At 45.9% G+C, this 17,922-nt stretch overlaps 1 protein-coding gene across 1 annotated transcript in view; it reads left to right on the top strand.

Moving 5' to 3' along the window:
• Positions 1 to 17,922, top strand: part of LOC121559819 (ribosomal protein S6 kinase alpha-6) — a 96,319-nt gene that overhangs the window by 34,930 nt on the left and 43,467 nt on the right. Inside the window, exons 2-5 of the mRNA XM_045216866.1 lie at positions 9,521 to 9,580; positions 15,145 to 15,346; positions 16,050 to 16,130; positions 16,258 to 16,337. Coding sequence (XP_045072801.1) covers positions 9,521 to 9,580; positions 15,145 to 15,346; positions 16,050 to 16,130; positions 16,258 to 16,337 — 423 coding nt within the window. The remainder of the gene's footprint in view (positions 1 to 9,520; positions 9,581 to 15,144; positions 15,347 to 16,049; positions 16,131 to 16,257; positions 16,338 to 17,922) is intronic.

Below are 17,922 nucleotides of genomic sequence, written 5' to 3'. Positions count from 1 at the left end.
TGTATCTGGTAGAGGCTGGTGTATCTAGTAGAGGATAGTAGAGGCTGGTGTATCTGGTAGATGATAGTAGAGGCTGGTGTATCTGGTAGAGGATAGTGTATCTGGTAGAGGCTGGTGTATCTAGTAGAGGATAGTAGAGGCTGGTGTATCTGGTAGATGATAGTAGAGGCTGGTGTATCTGGTAGAGGATAGTAGAGGCTGGTGTATCTGGTAGAGGATAGTAGAGGCTGGTGTATCTGGTAGAGGATAGTAGAGGCTGGTGTATCTGGTAGAGGATAGTAGAGCCTGGTGTATCTGGTAGAGGCTGGTGTATCTAGTAGAGGCTGGTGTATCTGGTAGAGGATAGTAGAGGCTGGTGTATCTGGTAGAGGATAGTAGAGACTGGTGTATCTGGTAGAGCCTGGTGTATCTGGTAGAGGCTGGTGTATCTGGTAGAGGATAGTAGAGGCTGGTGTATCTGGTAGAGGCTGGTGTATCTGGTAGAGGCTGGTGTATCTGGTAGAGGCTGGTGTATCTGGTAGAGGCTGGTGTATCTGGTAGAGGATAGTAGAGGCTGGTGTATCTAGTAGAGGATAGTAGAGGATGGTGTATCTGGTAGAGGATAGTAGAGGCTGGTGTATCTGGTAGATGATAGTAGAGGATGGTGTATCTGGTAGAGGATAGTAGAGGCTGGTGTATCTAGTAGAGGATAGTGTATCTGGTAGAGGCTGGTGTATCTAGTAGAGGATAGTAGAGGCTGGTGTATCTGGTAGATGATAGTAGAGGCTGGTGTATCTGGTAGAGGATAGTAGAGGCTGGTGTATCTGGTAGAGGATAGTAGAGGCTGGTGTATCTGGTAGAGGATAGTAGAGGCTGGTGTATCTAGTAGAGGATGGTGTATCTGGTAGAGGATAGTAGAGGCTGGTGTATCTGGTAGATGATAGTAGAGGCTGGTGTATCTGGTAGAGGATAGTAGAGGCTGGTGTATCTGGCAGAGGATAGTAGAGGCTGGTGTATCTGGTAGAGGCTGGTGTATCTGGTAGAGGATAGTAGAGGCTGGTGTATCTGGTAGAGGATAGTAGAGGCTGGTGTATCTAGTAGAGGCTGGTGTATCTGGTAGAGGATAGTAGAGGCTGGTGTATCTGGTAGAGGATAGTAGAGGCTGGTGTATCTAGTAGAGGCTGGTGTACCTGGTAGAGGATAGTAGATGCTGGTGTATCTGGTAGAGGATAGTAGAGGCTGGTGTACCTGGTAGAGGGATAGTAGAGGCTGGTGTATCTAGTAGAGGATAGTGTATCTGGTAGAGGCTGGTGTATCTAGTAGAGGATAGTAGAGGCTGGTGTATCTGGTAGATGATAGTAGAGGCTGGTGTATCTGGTAGAGGATAGTGTATCTGGTAGAGGCTGGTGTATCTAGTAGAGGATAGTAGAGGCTGGTGTATCTGGTAGATGATAGTAGAGGCTGGTGTATCTGGTAGAGGATAGTAGAGGCTGGTGTATCTGGTAGAGGATAGTAGAGGCTGGTGTATCTGGTAGAGGATAGTAGAGGCTGGTGTATCTAGTAGAGGATAGTAGAGGATGGTGTATCTGGTAGAGGATAGTAGAGGCTGGTGTATCTGGTAGATGATAGTAGAGGCTGGTGTATCTGGTAGAGGATAGTAGAGGCTGGTGTATCTGGCAGAGGATAGTAGAGGCTGGTGTATCTGGTAGAGGCTGGTGTATCTGGTAGAGGATAGTAGAGGCTGGTGTATCTGGTAGAGGATAGTAGAGGCTGGTGTATCTAGTAGAGGCTGGTGTATCTGGTAGAGGATAGTAGAGGCTGGTGTATCTGGTAGAGGATAGTAGAGGCTGATGTATCTAGTAGAGGCTGGTGTATCTAGTAGAGGCTGGTGTATCTAGTAGAGGCTGATGTATCTAGTAGAGGCTGGTGTACCTGGTAGAGGATGGATGCTGGTGTACCGTTAGTCATATTTTTCAAGATAATGTGGGCTATTTATTTCATTTCTGTTTTAATAAAATACACAATTTGAGGGACAAACATCATTGTGTCAATACATAAAACTGTAAATAAGACTTTAATCTCAAGAGAAGACTGGTTAAATGTTTGTTTTCTTTCTTATAAAATAATCCTGATCATATAGTAAAATCAAATCCCATTTTATTTGCCACATTTTATTTGCTGAATACAACAGGTGTAGACCTTACAGTTAAATGCTTACTTACAAGCCCTTAACCAACAATGCAGTTTTAAGAAAAAATGTGTTCAGTAAAAAATAGATAAGTAAAAAAATAAAATAAAAAAATGGAAGAGCGGCAGTAAAATAAAATAACAGTAGGGAGGCTATATACAGGGGGTACCGGGACAGAGTCAATGTGAAATAACAGTAGGGAGGCTATATACAGGGGGTACCGGTACAGAGTCAATGTGAAATAACAGTAGGAGGCTATATACAGGGGTACCGTACAGAGTCAATGTGTAATAACAGTAGGGAGGCTATATACAGGGGTACCGGTACAGAGTCAATGTGAAATAACAGTAGGGAGGCTATATACAGGGATACCGGTACAGAGTCAATGTGAAATAACAGTAGAGAGGCTATATACAGGGGGTACCGGTACAGAGTCAATGTGAAATAACAGTAGGGAGGCTATATACAGGGGGTACCGGTACAGAGTCAATGTGAAATAACAGTAGGGAGGCTATATACAGGGGGTACCGGTACAGAGTCAATGTGAAATAACAGTAGGGAGGCTATATACAGGGGGTACCGGTACAGAGTCAATGTGAAATAACAGTAGGGAGGCTATATACAGGGGGGGTACCGGAACAGAGTCAATGTGAAATAACAGTAGGGAGGCTATATACAGGGGGTACCGGTACAGAGTCAATGTGAAATAACAGTAGGGAGGCTATATACAGGGGGTACCGGTACAGAGTCAATGTGAAATAACAGTAGGGAGGCTATATACAGGGGGTACCGGTACATAGTCAATGTGCGGGGGTACAGGTTAGTCAAGGTAATTGAGGTAATATGTACATGTGGGTAGAGTTAAAGTGACTATGCATAGATAATAAACAGAGTAGCAGCAGCGTGAAAGAGGGGGTGGGGTGGGGTTGGGGGGACGATGCAAATAGTCCGGGTAGCCATGATTAGCTGTTCAGGAGTCTTATGGCTTGGGGGTAGAAGCTGTTAAGAAGCCTTTTAGACCTAGACAACCTAGCAGTTGCCATACCAGGCGGTGATGCAACCAGTCAGGATGCTCTCGATGGTGCAGCTGTAGAACCTTTTGAGGATCTGAGGACCCATGCCAAATCTTTTCAGTCTCCTGAGGGGGAATAGGCTTTGTCGTGCCTTCTTCACAACTGTCTTGGTGTGTTTGGACCATGATAGTTTGTTGATGATGTGGACACCAAGGAACTTGAAGCTCTCAACCTGTTTCACTACAGCCCCGTCGATGAGAATGGGGGCGTGCTCAGTCCTCTTTTTCCCCCCCTGTAGTCCACAATCATCTCCTTTATCTTGATCACGTTGAGGGAGAGGTTGTTATCCTGGCACCACATGGCCAGGTGTCTGACCTCCTCCCTATAGGCTGTCTCATCGTTGTCGGCAAACTTAATGATGGTGTTGGAGTCGTGCCTGGCCATGCAGTCATGGGTGAACAGGGTGTACAGGAGGGGTCTGAGCATGCACTCCTGAGGGGCCCTCGTGTTGAGGATTAGTGTGGCAGATGTGTTGTTACCTACCCTTACCACCTGGGGTCGGCCCGTCAGGAAGTCCAGGATCCAGTTGCAGAGGGAGGTGTTTAGTCCCAGGGTCCTTAGTTTAGTGATGAGCTTTGAGGGCACTATGGTGTTGAATGCTGAGCTGTAGTAAATGAATAGCATTCTCACGTAGGTGTTCCTCTTGTCCAGGTGGGAAAGGGCAGTGTGGAGTTCAATAGAGATTGCATCATCTGTGGATCTGTTGGGGTGGTATGCAAATTGGAGTGGGTCTAGGGTTTCTGGGATAATGGTGTTGATGTGAGCCATGACCAGCCTTTGAAAGCACTTCATGGCTACAGACTTGAGTGCTACAGGTCGGTAGTCATTTAGGCAGGTTATCTTGGGGTTATTGAGCATAGGGACTATGGTGGTCTGCTTGAAACATGTTGGTATTACAGACTCAGACAGGGAGAGGTTAAAAATGTCAGTGAAGACACTTGCCAGTTGGTCAGCGCATGCTCGAAGTACACATCCTGGTAATCCGTCTGGCCCTGCGGCCTTGTGAATGTTGACCTGCTTAAAAGTCTATCTCACATCGGATACAGAGAGCGTGATCACGTATTCATCCGGAACAGCTGATGCTCTCATTCATGCTTCAGTGTTGCTTGCCTCGAAGCTAGCATAGAAGTAATTTAGCTCGTCTGGTAGGCTTGTGTCACTGGGCAGCTCGTGGCTGTGCTTCCCTTCCGACGAGCGTCAGAGCCAGTGTAGTACGATTCAGTCTTAGTCATGTATTGACTCTTTGCCTGTTTGATGGTTCGTTGGAGGGCATAGCGTGATTTCTTATAAGCGTCCGGGTTAGAGTCCCGCTCCTTGAAAGCAGCAGCTCTACCCTTTAGCTCAGTGCGGATGTTGCCTGTAATCCATGGCTTCTGGTTGGGGTATGTACGTACGGTCACTGTGGGGACGACGTCATCGATGCACTTATTGATGAAGCTGATGTGACTGATGTGGTGTACTCCTCAATGCCATCGGAAGAATCCCGGAACATATTCCAGTCTGTGCTAGCAAAACAGTCCTGTAGCTTAGCATCTGCATCATCTGACCACTTTTTTTATTAACCGTGTCACTGGTGCTTCCTGCTTTAGTTTTTGCTTATAAGCAGGAATCAGGAGGATAGAGTTATGTCCAGATTTGCCAAATGGAGGGTGAGGGAGAGCTTTGTACGTGTCTCTGTGTGTGGAGTAAAGGTGGTCTAGAGGTTTTTTTTCTCCTCTGGTTGCACATTTAACATGCTGGTAGAAATTAGGTAAAACGGATTTAAGTTTCCCTGCATTAAAGTCCCCGGCCTCTAGGAGCACTGCCTCTGGATGAGCGTTTTCCTGTTTGCACTCAATGAGCTGTATAAGGCCATAAGCAATCTTAGTGCCAGCATCGGTTTGTGGTGGTAAATAGACGGCTACGAAAAATATAGAAAACTCTCTTGGTAAATAGTGTGGTCTACAGCTTATCATGAGATACTCTACATTTTACATTTTAGTCATTTAGCAGACGCTCTTATCCAGAGCGACTTACAGTTAGTGAGGGCATACATTTTCATACTGAAAATACAGGAGAGCAAAACCTCGAGACTTCCTTAGTATTAGATGTTATGCTCCCGCTGTTGTTTACAAATATACACAGACCGCCACCCCTTGTCTTACCGGAGTCAGCCGTTCTATCCTGCCGATGTAGCGTATATCCCGCCAGCTGTATGTTATCCATGTCGTCGTTCAGCCACAACATAAGATATTACCGTTTTTTATGTCCCAATGGTAGGATATCATGATCTTAGGTCGTCCATTTTGTTTTCAAATGATTGTACGTTGGCTAATAGGATTGATGGAAGAGGCAGATTACTCACTCACCATCGGATCCTTATAAAGAACCCCGACCTACGTCCACGATATCTATGTCTCTTCCTCATGCGAATGACAGGGATTTGGGCCTTATCGGGTGTCTGTAGAATATCCTTTGCGTCCGACTTGTTGAATAAAAAAATCTTCATCTGATACGAGGTGAGTAATCGCTGTCCTGATATCCAGAAACTTTTCCAATCTGGGAGGTGAACTCCATAAAGTATTCAATCATTTCACTGTGTATTTCAGATGGAATCATTAGAATGTACCAGAGGCCACCAAGATAGAGCTCCTTTGGCAAAAAATATTGTACTTATGGAAAACAGTGCTCTCATCCTTCCAGATGTATAGCTGTGAAGACTGAAACAGGGACAGTGTGTTAATGTTGATCTGACATCATAATAACAGGGGTCATAGCTTCAGTCATTGGGTCTGTTGAGCTGTAAGGCTAACTCAGTCGGTCTGTTTGAGCTGTAAGGCTAACTCAGTCGGTCTGTTTGGGCTGTAAGGCTAACTCAGTCGGTCTGTTTGAGCTGTAAGGCTAACTCAGTCGGTCTGTTTGGGCTGTAAGGCTAACTCAGTCGATCTGTTTGGGCTGTAAGGCTAACTCAGTCCATCATTGGGTCTGTTTGGGCTGTAAGGCTAACTCAGTCCATCATTGGGTCTGAGCTGTAAGGCTAACTCAGTCGGTCTGTTTGAGCTGTAAGGCTAACTCAGTCCATCATTGGGTCTGTTTGAGCTGTAAGGCTAACTCAGTCCATCATTGGGTCTGTTTGGGCTGTAAGGCTAACTCAGTCGGTCTGTTTGAGCTGTAAGGCTAACTCAGTCCATCATTGGGTCTGTTTGGGCTGTAAGGCTAACTCAGTCCATCATTGGGTCTGTTTGAGCTGTAAGGCTAACTCAGTCCATCATTGGGTCTGTTTGGGCTGTAAGGCTAACTCAGTCCATCATTGGGTCTGTTTGAGCTGTAAGGCTAACTCAGTCCATCATTGGGTCTGTTTGGGCTGTAAGGCTAACTCAGTCCATCATTGGGTCTGTTTGAGCTGTAAGGCTAACTCAGTCCATCATTGGGTCTGTTTGGGCTGTAAGGCTAACTCAGTCCATCATTGGGTCTGAGCTGTAAGGCTAACTCAGTCGGTCTGTTTGAGCTGTAAGGCTAACTCAGTCCATCATTGGGTCTGTTTGAGCTGTAAGGCTAACTCAGTCGGTCTGTTTGGGGTGTAAGGCTAACTCAGTCGGTCTGTTTGAGCTGTAAGGCTAACTCAGTCCATCATTGGGTCTGTTTGAGCTGTAAGGCTAACTCAGTCGGTCTGTTTGGGGTGTAAGGCTAACTCAGTCGGTCTGTTTGGGCTGTAAGGCTAACTCAGTCGGTCTGTTTGGGGTGTAAGGCTAACTCAGTCGGTCTGTTTGGGCTGTAAGGCTAACTCAGTCGACTATAGACTAAAGTCAGGGGAGGTGCATCTGCAACAGCCGAGAGTCGGACACTGTTGTGGTTGACCTACTACATCAGTAGTACATAGAGCCATGACTACATGGAACTCTATTCCACATCAAGTTAACTGATGCAAGCAGTAAAATTAGATTTTAAAAAACAGATAAAAATACACCTTATGGAACAGCGGGGACTGTGAAGCAACACAAACATGGTAACATACGCACTATACAAACACGTACACATGGATTTTGTGTTGTAGATATGTGGTAGTGGAGTAGAGGCCTGAGGGCACACAGTGTGTTGTGAAATCTGTGAATGTATTGTAATGTTTTAAAAATTGTATAACTGCCTTAATGTTGCTGGACCCCAGGAAGAGTAGCTGCTGCCTTGGCAGGAACTAATGGGGATCCATAATAAACCCCAGGAAGAGTAGCTGCTGCCTTGGCAGGAACTAATGGGGATCCATAATAAACCCCAGGAAGAGTAGCTGCTGCCTTGGCAGGAACTAATGGGGATCCATAATAAACCCCAGGAAGAGTAGCTGCTGCCTTGGCAGGAACTAATGGGGATCTATAATAAACCCCAGGAAGAGTAGCTGCTGCCTTGGCAGGAACTAATGGGGATCCATAATAAACCCCAGGAAGAGTAGCTGCTGCCTTGGCAGGAACTAATGGGGATCCATAATAAACCCCAGGAAGAGTAGCTGCTGCCTTGGCAGGAACTAATGGGGATCCATAATAAACCCCAGGAAGAGTAGCTGCTGCCTTGGCAGGAACTAATGGGGATCCATAATAAACCCCAGGAAGAGTAGCTGCTGCCTTGGCAGGAACTAATGGGGATCCATAATAAACCCCAGGAAGAGTAGCTGCTGCCTTGGCAGGAACTAATGGGGATCTATAATAAACCCCAGGAAGAGTAGCTGCTGCCTTGGCAGGAACTAATGGGGATCCATAATAAACCCCAGGAAGAGTAGCTGCTGCCTTGGCAGGAACTAATGGGGATCCATAATAAACCCCAGGAAGAGTAGCTGCTGCCTTGGCAGGAACTAATGGGGATCCATAATAAACCCCAGGAAGAGTAGCTGCTGCCTTGGCAGGAACTAATGGGGATCCATAATAAACCCCAGGAAGAGTAGCTGCTGCCTTGGCAGGAACTAATGGGGATCCATAATAAACCCCAGGAAGAGTAGCTGCTGCCTTGGCAGAAACTAATGGGGATCCATAATAAACCCCAGGAAGAGTAGCTGCTGCCTTGGCAGGAACTAATGGGGATCCATAATAAACCCCAGGAAGAGTAGCTGCTGCCTTGGCAGGAACTAATGGGGATCCATAATAAACCCCAGGAAGAGTAGCTGCTGCCTTGGCAGGAACTAATGGGGATCCATAATAAATACAAATGCAAATGCTCCGTGCAACATGGCAGTGTTGCCATAGTTAATAATATTTTTTTTTTAAAAATTTATGTTGAAATAAACATCTCAAAGCCCCATATCACACACTTAAAAACGGTAAATGTCTGTGTACATTGTACTATCAATTGGTGTGAGAAAGCCTCAAAATATAACATTCATTTGTATATCCACTGTCTACATATGAATCGCGGCAAAGTTGGTTCATGTTTCAGTCATGTCTTTGGTTCTGTTCGCGTGGGTAAAACAAAAACACCCTTATCATTGGTTGACCCTAACCCTAACCTTAACCCTGATGATTGGTTGACCCTAACCCTAACCCTCCACAATGCAGGTGATGGCTAATGGTGCAGTTGGTGAGAAGCAACTGCAGCAACTTCATCAAAAACTGCATGACCTTTGGTCACATGGTTTTTGTAAAGTTAATGTAGGCGGAAGTCGGACAATTTTTATCCCCATAATGCACCACTCTGAAAGGTGGGCACCAACGATTGTCACTGACTTAGCCCAAAAAAATGTATGCACTCACTAACTGTAAGTTGCTCTGGATAAGAGCGTCTGCTAAATGACTAAAAATGTTTTTAAAAATGGAACACTCCCATCGTGTTAAATGGAACACTCCCATCGTGTTAAATGGAACACTCCCATCGTGTTAAATGGAACACTCCCATCGTGTTAAATGGAACACTCCCATCGTGTTAAATGGAACACTCCCATCGTGTTAAATGGAACACTCCCATCGTGTTAAATGGAACACTCCCATCGTGTTAAATGGAACACTCCCATCGTGTTAAATGGAACACTCCCATCGTGTTGTGTGTCAGCTCTGTAGATGTTGATGTGTGATTGTATTGTGTTGACGTGGTTGTTTACTGTGTGTTGTTGATGATGTTTACTGTGTGTTGTTGATGATGTTTACTGTGTGTTGTTGATGATGTTTACTGTGTGTTGTTGATGATGTTTACTGTGTGTTGTTGATGATGTTTACTGTGTGTTGTTGATTATGTTTACTGTGTGTTGTTGATGATGTTTACTGTGTGTTGTTGATGATGTTTACTGTGTGTTGTTGATTATGTTTACTGTGTCTGTGTGTTCCAGGTCAAGGGTCACCAGATCCTGGATGAGCCCATGGACGAGGGAGAGTCTTTCACTCATTGTGTGAGTAATAGTAATAATAATACATGTAATTTGTATAGAGCTTTTCATTACGGTGTTATCTCAAAGGATCAAATAAAAACCTTCTATAAAAACATCAGGCAGGAAATAGCAACAGTAGATAGGCTAGGTGCTATAGTAGATAGGCTAGGTGCTACAGTAGATAGGCTAGGTGCAACAGTAGATAGGCTAGGTGCTACAGTAGATAGGCTAGGTGCTACAGTAGATAGGCTAGGTGCTACAGTAGATAGGCTAGGTGCTACAGTAGATAGGCTAGGTGCTACAGTAGATAGGCTAGGTGCAACAGTAGATAGGCTAGGTGCTACAGTAGATAGGCTAGGTGCTACAGTAGCTAGGCTAGGTGCTATAGTAGATAGGCTAGGTGCTACAGTAGATAGGCTAGGTGCAACAGTAGATAGGCTAGGTGCTACAGTAGATAGGCTAGGTGCTACAGTAGATAGGCTAGGTGCTACAGTAGATAGGCTAGGTGCTACAGTAGATAGGCTAGGTGCTACAGTAGATAGGCTAGGTGCTACAGTAGATAGGCTAGGTGCAACAGTAGATAGGCTAGGTGCAACAGTAGATAGGCTAGGTGCTACAGTAGATAGGCTAGGTGCAACAGTAGATAGGCTAGGTGCTACAGTAGATAGGCTAGGTGCTACAGTAGCTAGGCTAGGTGCAACAGTAGATAGGCTAGGTGCTACAGTAGATAGGCTAGGTGCAACAGTAGATAGGCTAGGTGCTACAGTAGATAGGCTAGGTGCAACAGTAGATAGGCTAGGTGCTACAGTAGATAGGCTAGGTGCAACAGTAGATAGGCAAGGTGCAACAGTAGATAGGCTAGGTGCAACAGTAGATAGGCTAGGTGCTACAGTAGATAGGCTAGGTGCTACAGTAGATAGGCTAGGTGCTACAGTAGATAGGCTAGGTGCTACAGTAGATAGGCTAGGTGCAACAGTAGATAGGCTAGGTGCAACAGTAGATAGGCTAGGTGCTACAGTAGATAGGCTAGGTGCTACAGTAGCTAGGCTAGGTGCTACAGGGCTAGGTGCTATAGTAGATAGGCTAGGTGCTACAGTAGATAGGCTAGGTGCAACAGTAGATAGGCTAGGTGCAACAGTAGATAGGCTAGGTGCTACGGTAGATAGGCTAGGTGCTACAGTAGATAGGCTAGGTGCTACAGTAGATAGGCTAGGTGCTACAGTAGATAGGCTAGGTGCTACAGTAGATAGGCTAGGTGCAACAGTAGATAGGCTAGGTGCTACAGTAGATAGGCTAGGTGCAACAGTAGATAGGCTAGGTGCTACAGTAGATAGGCTAGGTGCTACAGTAGATAGGCTAGGTGCTACAGTAGATAGGCTAGGTGCTAAAAGCAATTTCCAGATTAGCACTAGAAGAAGACAGTCAGGAGAAATGGGTTTTAAGGCCCGTTTTAAAAGTTCCCATTGATGGAGTGGCTCTCAGATGGTCAGGGAGAGCATTCCATAGGCGAGGGGCAAGGGAGCAGAAGTCCCCCATAGTTCAGAGACGTGGGGACTTGAAGCAGTGGGGAGTTGCTGGAGAGTGTGAGGTGGCTCATTAATAGAAATTAGGTCCCTGATGTCAAATCAAATCACATTTTATTTGTCACATACACGTGTTTAGCAGATGTTATAGCGGGTGTAGCGAAATGCTTGTGCTTCTAGCTCCGACAGTGCAGTAATATCTAACAATTGCACAACATATACCCAATACACACAAAACTAGTAAGGAATGGAATTTAAGAATATATACATATATGGACAAGCAATGACAGAGTGGCATGGACTAAGATACAGTAGAATATTATAGAATAGAATGCAGTATATACATATGAGATGAGTAGTGCAAGATATGGAAACATTATTAAATTGACTAATGTTCCATTTCTTAAAGTGGCCAGTGATTTCAATAGGCAGCAGCAGCCTCTAATGTGCTAGTGATGGCTATTTAACAGTCTGATGGCCTTGAGATATAAGCTGTTTTTCATTCTCTCGATCCCAGCTTTGATGCACCTGTACTGACCTCGCCTTCTGGATGATAGCGGGGTGAACAGACAGTGGCTCAGGTGGTTGATGTCCTTGATGATCTTTTTGGCCTTCCTGTGACATCGGGTGCTGTATGTGTCTTGGAGGGCGGGTAGTTTGCCCTCGGTAATGCGTTCGGCAGACCGCACCACCCTCTGGAGAGCCCTGCGGTTGCGGGCGGTGCAGTTCCGGTACCAAGCGGTGATACAGCCCGACAGGATGCTCTCAATTGTGCATCTGTAAAAGTTTGTGAGGGTCTTAGGTGTCAAGCCAAATTTCTTCAGGCTCCTGAGGTTGAAGAGGCTCTGTTGCGCCTTCTTCACCACACTGTCTGCGTGGGTGGACCATTTCAGTTTGTCAGTGATGTGTACGCCAAGGAACTTGAAGCTTTCCACCTTCTCCACTGCGGTCCCGTCGATGTGGATAGGGGGGTGCACCCTCTGCTGTTTCCTGAAGTCCACGATCATCTCCTTTGTTTTGTTGATGTTGAGTGAGAGGTTATTTTCCTGGCACCACACTCCCAGAGCCCTCACCTCCTCCTTGTAGGCTGTCTCGTCATTGTTGATAATCAAGCCTACTACTGTTGTGTCATCTGCAAACTTGATGATTGAGTTGAAGGCGTGCTTGGCCACGCAGTCATGGGTGAACAGGGAGTACAGGAGGGGGCTGAGCACGCACCCTTGTGGGGCCCCAGTGTTGAGGATCAGCAAAGTAGAGATGTTGTTTCCTACCTTCACCACCTGGGGGCGGCCCGTCAGGAAGTCCAGGACCCAGTGTAGTGAATAGTCCTTAGCACGGGTACTGCCTGTTTGAGTTTCTGCCTATAGGAAGGGAGGAGCAAAATGGAGTCGTGGTCAGATTTGCCGAAAGGAGGGCGGGGGAGGGCCTTATAACCATCCCGGAAGTTCGAATAGCAATGGTCGAGGATTTTGGCAGCGAAATTATCTTGGGAGATAATACGGTCGGCATTTGATTGTGAGATATTTTAGGTCGGGTGAACAGAAGGACTCGAGTTCCTGTATGTTGCTACAATTAGTAATGAGTTGTTAATCATGAAACACACACCTCCGCCCTTCTGCTTCCCGGAGAGATATTTATTCCTGTCTGCGCGATGAACTGAGAACCCATCTGGCTGGACCGATTTCGACAGAATATCCCAAGAGAGTGATGTTTTGGGTCAGCCGCTGGAATCAGTTCATTTGCCCTGGGGAAAGCAAACAAAGGATCTGCTTTGGGAAAGTCGTATTCCTGGTCGTAATGCTTGTGAGTTACCACCGCTCTGATATCCAATAGTTTTCCTCGGCTGTATGTAATGATACAAAACACTTTCTAAGCTAATAATGTAAAAAATAATACATACAAAAACAAAATACTGCCAAGTTTCCTAAGAGCTAGTCGCGAGGCCGCCATCTTCGTCGGAGGCGCCAGCAATGTAGGTGGGACTCAATCCATTCAAGGCTTTAAACAATAGGAGGAGGATTTTAAAGTGAATCCTCTAGTTGACCGGTAGCCAGTGAGTTCAGTAAGGATGGTTGTGATGTGGGCTGAGTTCTTGGTCCTGGTCAGGACTCTGACAGCACTATTCTGGAGAAGTTGTAGCCTCTGAAGTGATTTGTCTGGAAGGCCCCTGAACAGAGCTGTAGTCGATCCGGGAGAAGATAAAGGCGTGGAATAGTTTCTCTGCATCTGGCTGGGAGAAAGATGGTTTGAGCCGGGTGATGTTTTTTAGATAGAAACATGATGTTAGCGGATAATATGGTTTATATGGGCATCACAGGACAGAGAAGACTCGAAGTTGACTCCCAGGTTGAAGAGGACAGATGTTGTAGGGCAGATGTTTCCAGCACTGGTGACCTGCTTGAATAAGGGGTTGTGCATACAGTGCATTCGGAAAGTATTCAGACCCCTTGACCTTTTCCACATTTTGTTACATTACAGCCTTATTCTAAAATGGATTAAATCGTTTTTTACCCTCATCAATCTACACACAATACCCCATAATGACAAAGCAAAAGCAGGTTTTTAGACATTTTTGCAAATTTCTTACAAATAAAAAACCTAAATATCTAATTTACATAAGTATTCAGACCCTTTACTCAGTACTTTGTTGAAGCACGTTTGACAGCGATTACAGCCTTGAGTCTTCTTGGGTATGACGCTACAAGCTTGGCACACGTGTATTTGGGGAGTTTCACCCATTCTTCTCTGCAGATCCTCTCAAGCTCTGTCAGGATGGATGGGGAGCGTCGCTGCACAGCTATTTTCAGGTGTCTCCAGAGATGTTCGATCGGGTTCAAGTCTGGGCTCTGGCTGGGCCACTCAAGGACATTGAGACTTGTCCCTAAGCCACTCCTGTGTTGTCTTGGCTGTGTGCTTAGGGTCGTTGTCCTGTTGGAAGGTGAACCTTTGCACCAGTCTGGGGTCCTGAGCGCTCTGGAGCAGGTTTTCATCAAGGATCTCTCTGTACTTTACTCTGTTCATCTTTGCCTCAATCCTGACTAGTCTCCCAGTCCCTGCCGCTGAAAAATATCCCCACAGCATGATGCTGCCACCACCATGCTTCACCGTAGGGATGGTGCCAGGTTTCCTCCAGACGTGATGCTTGGCATTCAGACCAAAGAGTTCAATCTTGGTTTCATCAGACCAGAGAATCTTGTTTCTCATGGTCTGAGAGTCCTTTAGGTGCCTTTTGGCAAACTCCAAGCGGGCTGTCATGTGCCTTTTACTGAGGAGTTGCTTCCGTCTGGCCACTCTACCATAAAGGCCTGATTGGTGGAGCGCTGCAGAGATCGTTTTCCTTCTAGAAGGGTTAGGGTTAGGGTTAGGGTTAGGTTTGGAGCTTTGTCAGAGTGACCAAGGCCATTCTCCCCCGATTACTCAGTTTGGCCGGGCTGCCAGCTCTAGGAAGAGTTTTGGTGGTTCCAAACTTCTTCCATTTAAGAATGATGGAGGCCACTGTGTTCTTGGGGACCTTCAATGCTGCAGACATTTTTTGGTCCCCTTCCCCAGATCTGTGCTTCGATACAATCCTGTCTCGAAGCTCTAAGGACAATTCCTTCGACCTCAAGGCTTGGTTTTTGCTCTGACATGCAGTGTCAACTGTGGGACCTTATATAGACAGGTGTGTGCCTTTCCAAATCATGTCCAATCAATTGAATTTACCACAGGTGGACTCCAATCAAGTTGTAGAAACAGCTCAAGGATGATCAATGGAAACAGGATGCACCTGAGCTCAATTTTGAGTCTCTTAGCAAAGGGTCTGAATACTTATGTACAAATGTTATTTTTGTTTTTTTATTTTTAATACATTTGCAAACATTTCTAAAAACCTGTTTTCGCTTTGTCATTAAGGGGTATTGTGTGTAGGTTGATGAGGGGAACAAAATAATTTAATCCATTTTATAATAAGGCTGTAATGTAACAAAGTGGAAAAAATAAAGGGGTCTGAATACTTTCCGAATGCACTGTACTTTGTGTACATGAAATACTAACTGTTTTTGTGGTGTGTGTGTGTATGTTTAGGACAAGGGTGCGTCATATTCAGAGATCCCCATCACCCACCATGTGAAGGAAGGGTGTGAGAAGGCTGACCCGCGGCAGTTTGAGTTGCTTAAGGTCCTGGGACAGGGATCGTTCGGAAAGGTGTTTCTGGTCCGGAAAATCATGGGTCCAGACGAGGGTCAGTTATATGCAATGAAAGTCCTCAAGAAGGCTTCGTTGAAAGGTAACAGTCCAGTTATCATCTTCACATACATGTTCTCTCAGATGGTCTCTGACACTGTTCACTTCAATGCTTTATAGATGCATAGCATATTGTAGAAACTAATGGCCCTGTTTGTCTGGGATTTCATGTCTGTGGCTGTTTCTCTGTGTCTGTCTCTCTGTCTCTCTGTCTGTCTGTCTGTCTGTCTGTCTGTCTGTCTGTCTGTCTGTCTGTCTGTCTGTCTGTCTGTCTGTCTCTGTCTGTGTCGCGCTGTTGCTCTGCCTCTGTTGCTCTTCCTCTCTGTCGCTCTCTCTCTCTGTCGCTCTCTCTCTCTGTCGCTCTCTCTCTCTGTGTCTCTGTCGCTCTCTCTGTGTGCCTCTGTCGCTCTCTGTGTGCCTCTGTCGCTCTCTCTGTGTGTCTGTCTCTCTCTCTCTGTGCCTCTGTCGCTCTCTCTCTGTGTGTCTGTCTCTCTCTCTGTGTGTCTGTCTCTGTCTGTGTCGGTGTGTCTCTGTGTGTATGTGTCTGTCTGTGTGTCTGTGTTTCTCTGTCTCTCTATGTGTGTCTTCTCTGTGTGTGTGTCTTCTCTGTGTCTATGTGTGTCTGCCTCTGTTTCTCTGTCTGTGTGTGTGTGTGTCTCTGTCTGTCTGGGTCTCGCTCTGTGTCTGTCGCTCTGCCTCTCTGTCGCTCTGCCTCTGTGTGTCTGTCTCTCTCTCTGTCCATCCAGTCAGGGACAGAGTTCGCACCAAAATGGAGCGAGACATTCTAGTGGAGGTCAACCACCCCTTCATAGTCAAGTTGCACTACGGTTAGTCTCATCTTTAACCCCTGACCCTTCACCTCTACCCTCTCACCACGTCATAGTCCAGTTTTACTACGGTTAGTCACTCTGTCCTGACTACAGAGGAGTGTGTTTAACGCCTCTCCTCTCTCAGCCTTCCAGACCGAAGGGAAGCTCTATTTAATCCTGGACTTTCTCAGGGGAGGAGACGTCTTCACGCGCTTATCCAAAGAGGTGAGACCTTTCTGTTACTCTAGTGGATTATTATTGATAAACTGGGTGGTTCGAGCCCTGAATGCTGATTGGCTGACAGCCGTGGTATATCAGACCGTATACCACGGGTATGACAAAACATTTATTTTTACTGCTGTAATTACTTTGGTAACCAGTTTATAATAGCAATAAGGCACCTTGGGGCTTTGTGGTATATTGCCAATATACCACGGCTAAGGGCTGTATCCGCGTTGCGTCGTGCCTAAGAACAGCCCTTAGCCGTGGTATTTTGGCCATATACCACACCTTATTGCTTTAAAATAATATCCTATGACATGGGTTATTCACTTTACTTTTGACTGCTCGTAAATGTACACTCAGGCCAGTTTATTAGGAACACCCATCTAGTAACGGGTCAGATCCACCTTTGCCTCCAGAACAGCCTCAATTCTTCGGGGAATGGATTCTACAAGGTGTGGCGTTCAAACATTGCTCCATTGGTATCAAGAGACCTAACGTTTTCCAGGAAAACATTCCCTACACCACCGCCACCAGCCTGTACCGTTGACACCAGGCAGGATGTGGCCATGGACTGCGTACACCAAATCCTGACTCTCAGCATGATGCAACAAGAACCGGGATTTGTCGGACCAGGCGATGTTTTTCCGCTCCTCAACTGTCCAGTGTTGGTGATCTTGTGCCCACTGGAGCCGCTTCTTCTTGTGTTTAGCTGATAGGAGTGGAACCCGGTGTGGTCGTCTGCTGCAATAACCCATCTGTGACAGGTGGCTTAGTGGTTAAGAGCGTTGTGCCAGTAACCGAAAGGTCGCTGGTTCTAATCCCCGAGCCGACTAGGTGAAAAATCTGTCGAAGTGCCCTTGAGCAAGGCACTTAACCCTAATTGCTCCTGTAAGTCGCTCTGGATAAGAGCGTCTGCTAAATGACTAAAATGTAAATGTAAAAATGTGATAAGGACTGACGAATTGTGCATTCCAAGATGCCGTTCTGCACACCACTGTTGTACTGAGCTGTTATTTGCCTGTTTGTGGCCCGCCTGTTAGCTTGCACGATTCTTGCCATTCTCCTTCGACCTCTGTCATCAACGAGCTGTTTTCGCCCACAGGACTGCTGCTGACTGGATGTATTTTGTTTGCTGCACCATTCTCGGTAAACCCTAGACACTGTTGTGCGTGAAAAGCCCAATAGGCCGCCCGTTTCTGACGTACCGACGATTATACCACGCTTAAAGTCACTTAGGTCACTCGTTTTTCCCATTCTAACGTTCAATCGAACAGGAACTGAATGCCTCGATGCCTGTCTGCCTGCTTTATATAGCAAGCCACGGCCACGTGACTCACTGTCTGTAGGAGCGAACCATTATCGTGAACGGGGTGGTGTACCTAATAAACTGGCCACTGAGTATATAATGATATAAAGAATATGGCTGTATTTAAATGTGTAAATACTAGTATTAACTTAATATAATGTATATAATATTGTTTTACAGTGGGGAAAAAAAGTATTTAGTCAAATCAAATACAATTTTATTGGCCACATGCGCCGAATACAACAGGTGCAGACATTACAGTGAAATGCTTACATACAG

This window comes from Coregonus clupeaformis, unplaced genomic scaffold (genome assembly GCF_020615455.1).
Source record: "Coregonus clupeaformis isolate EN_2021a unplaced genomic scaffold, ASM2061545v1 scaf0832, whole genome shotgun sequence".
Lineage (NCBI taxonomy): Eukaryota > Metazoa > Chordata > Actinopteri > Salmoniformes > Salmonidae > Coregonus > Coregonus clupeaformis.
The sequence above is the reverse complement of the archived record's forward strand: the minus strand, read 5'-3'. Positions and strand labels throughout refer to the sequence as shown.